General features: G+C 65.5%; 1 protein-coding gene across 1 annotated transcript in view; it reads left to right on the top strand.

Moving 5' to 3' along the window:
• Positions 1-718: 718 nt before the first annotated feature.
• The window catches only part of NTRK1 (neurotrophic receptor tyrosine kinase 1), a 15649-nt gene continuing 14409 nt past the window's right edge, over positions 719-1958 (top strand). The window contains exon 1 of the mRNA XM_023534289.1: positions 719-756. Coding sequence (XP_023390057.1) covers positions 719-756 — 38 coding nt within the window. The remainder of the gene's footprint in view (positions 757-1958) is intronic.

Below are 1958 nucleotides of genomic sequence, written 5' to 3'. Positions count from 1 at the left end.
TGCCTAGTGCTCGGTGCAGCCGGGGCGCCGGCTTGGGGAGAGCATGGGGGCTCCCCGTGGACCAGGTCTGAGGCAGGCCCGCGTCCCAGAGCCGCGTCCTGGAGCTCAGGCAGGAGCGCCACCTCTGCCTCGCGGAGCGGACCGCCCTGCAGTTTGGCACCTTTCCGGCCTTACCCTGTCTTCATGGGGAAACTAGCCCCACGCCCTTCCCCGTTGTGACCAGGGAACCCCACCTCCTCCCCGGAACTGGGGATGGAGATGGAAAAGTGGAAGGCGGTGCGGAATCATAGCTTGGTGACCAGGCCCTCTCCCCGTGTCCACCACCTCTTGTCCCCACCACCCTTGATTTGGATGTAGGAGATGAGACCCACCCTCCTGACCTCCACCCCCACCCCCGCCTCCCTTCCTCCCCTTGTCTCCGTCTGGGGCAGGAAGTCAGGGCCCAAACTGGGAGCGATCTCCAGCATCCTGGGGTGGTAATCCGTTTCAAAACACTCAAGTACTTTTTAGCAGCTGGTGAAACCTACAGCAGTACTCTGGAATAATTGGCCCGGAGGTACTCGAGCATCAATCACATGGTGATGACTAGAAAATACTTGAGTATTCTGTGTGGCCGGTGGGGCCAGCAAGACTTCTAGGAGAGAGAAGGACCTGCTGGAACATCCTCCCCTGTGGCCCGGGGCCCAGAGGGTGGCGAGGAATGCTGGCCTCAGGCGGGATGGACGTCCTGGAGGTAGCTGAGGCGGGGCCACCGCTGTCTGGAAGTCACTTGAGCAGCCTGCGATAATTGGCACTGAGTTACTCGGGTAGCTCGGGCAATTAACGGGAAGGTACTCAATCTCTCTAATGGCCCTAGGGAGACCGGGAGGAGCGAGGCCCCTGTCTTGTTCTGGGCCTAGGTCTCTCCACAACGGGAGGGGGCGTGCGATCGGCCGACACCCCATTCCCGAACGCCCATCGCCCTGGGCCTTCGAACCAGGGCCAGGCTCCCGGCTGGATATTCCCACGAGGGTGCTCGCTTGCCAGGCCCTTCCAAGCCCCAGGTGGGCCCAGCCAGGGGCTGGGACCAGGAGGCCTGCCGGGCGGAGAACTGAGAAGCCCCTCGGGCGGGGCGGCGGCCTGACCCCTGCCTCCGCCTGCACAGCCCCCTCCGCCCTCCCTCACAGAGCCAACGAGGAGATAATGGACTGGAACAGACAGATTGATTGTGAATGCAAACGAACCAGGCAGCTTGGAGCAGGCTGCCTGAGAGCTCGCACACCCCGCCACTGCGTGCCCGCCCCGCCCCGGGTCCCCTCACTCAGAATCCTCTGGGCAGGACCGCGGGTGGGCAGGAAGGGACCTTCTCTCCCTCAGAGTCTCTGGAGGTTATTCCCCAGGCCTCAGGGGACTGAGGACCTGACCCCCCCCTCCCCCCCGCTGTCCTGCTGGGGCTGAGGGAGGCTGCGGAGGGGGGAGGAGGGGAGGGCCGCTCGGGCTGGCCCCGGCTCCCACAAGCCGGGGGAAGTAAGAGGGTAGAGGGGGAGGGCTCCGGGACAGGCAGTGAGTCAGGGACCCTGGCGTGCTGTGTGCGGGAGGGGGTGCCCGCTGACGTGCCCTTGCCAGACGGCCGAGTTCCCAGGAAGTCCCGGGTGCCGGGCCCCGGGGCTCCGCGGTCCCCCGCGCCCGCTTCCTGCTCCTCCTTCAGCTCCCTGTCTCGCTTTCTCTGGCTCTCCGCCCCCCTTTCCTTATCTGTCCCCCTCGCCTGTCTCTCTCTGCCAGTCTCGTCCTGCGGCTCTCTCTTCCTCGTGTCTCTGTGCGGCCCGCTCTCCGTGTGCTGCCCGCCATGCTGAGTCTTCCCACTGCTCTCTCGCCGAGTGGTTCAGCCAGTCCGCGTGTGTTCACGTCCACCCCGACCCAGCCTCACCTTGCCCCTCTCCCCCATCCTGGGTCCCCCCGCCCTAGGCAGGGAGGGGTTC

Source organism: Pteropus vampyrus, unplaced genomic scaffold (assembly GCF_000151845.1).
Source record: "Pteropus vampyrus isolate Shadow unplaced genomic scaffold, Pvam_2.0 Scaffold124, whole genome shotgun sequence".
In the NCBI taxonomy this organism is placed as follows: Eukaryota; Metazoa; Chordata; class Mammalia; order Chiroptera; family Pteropodidae; genus Pteropus; species Pteropus vampyrus.
Note: the sequence above shows the minus strand (reverse complement) of the source record. Positions and strands in the feature narration are given on the sequence as shown.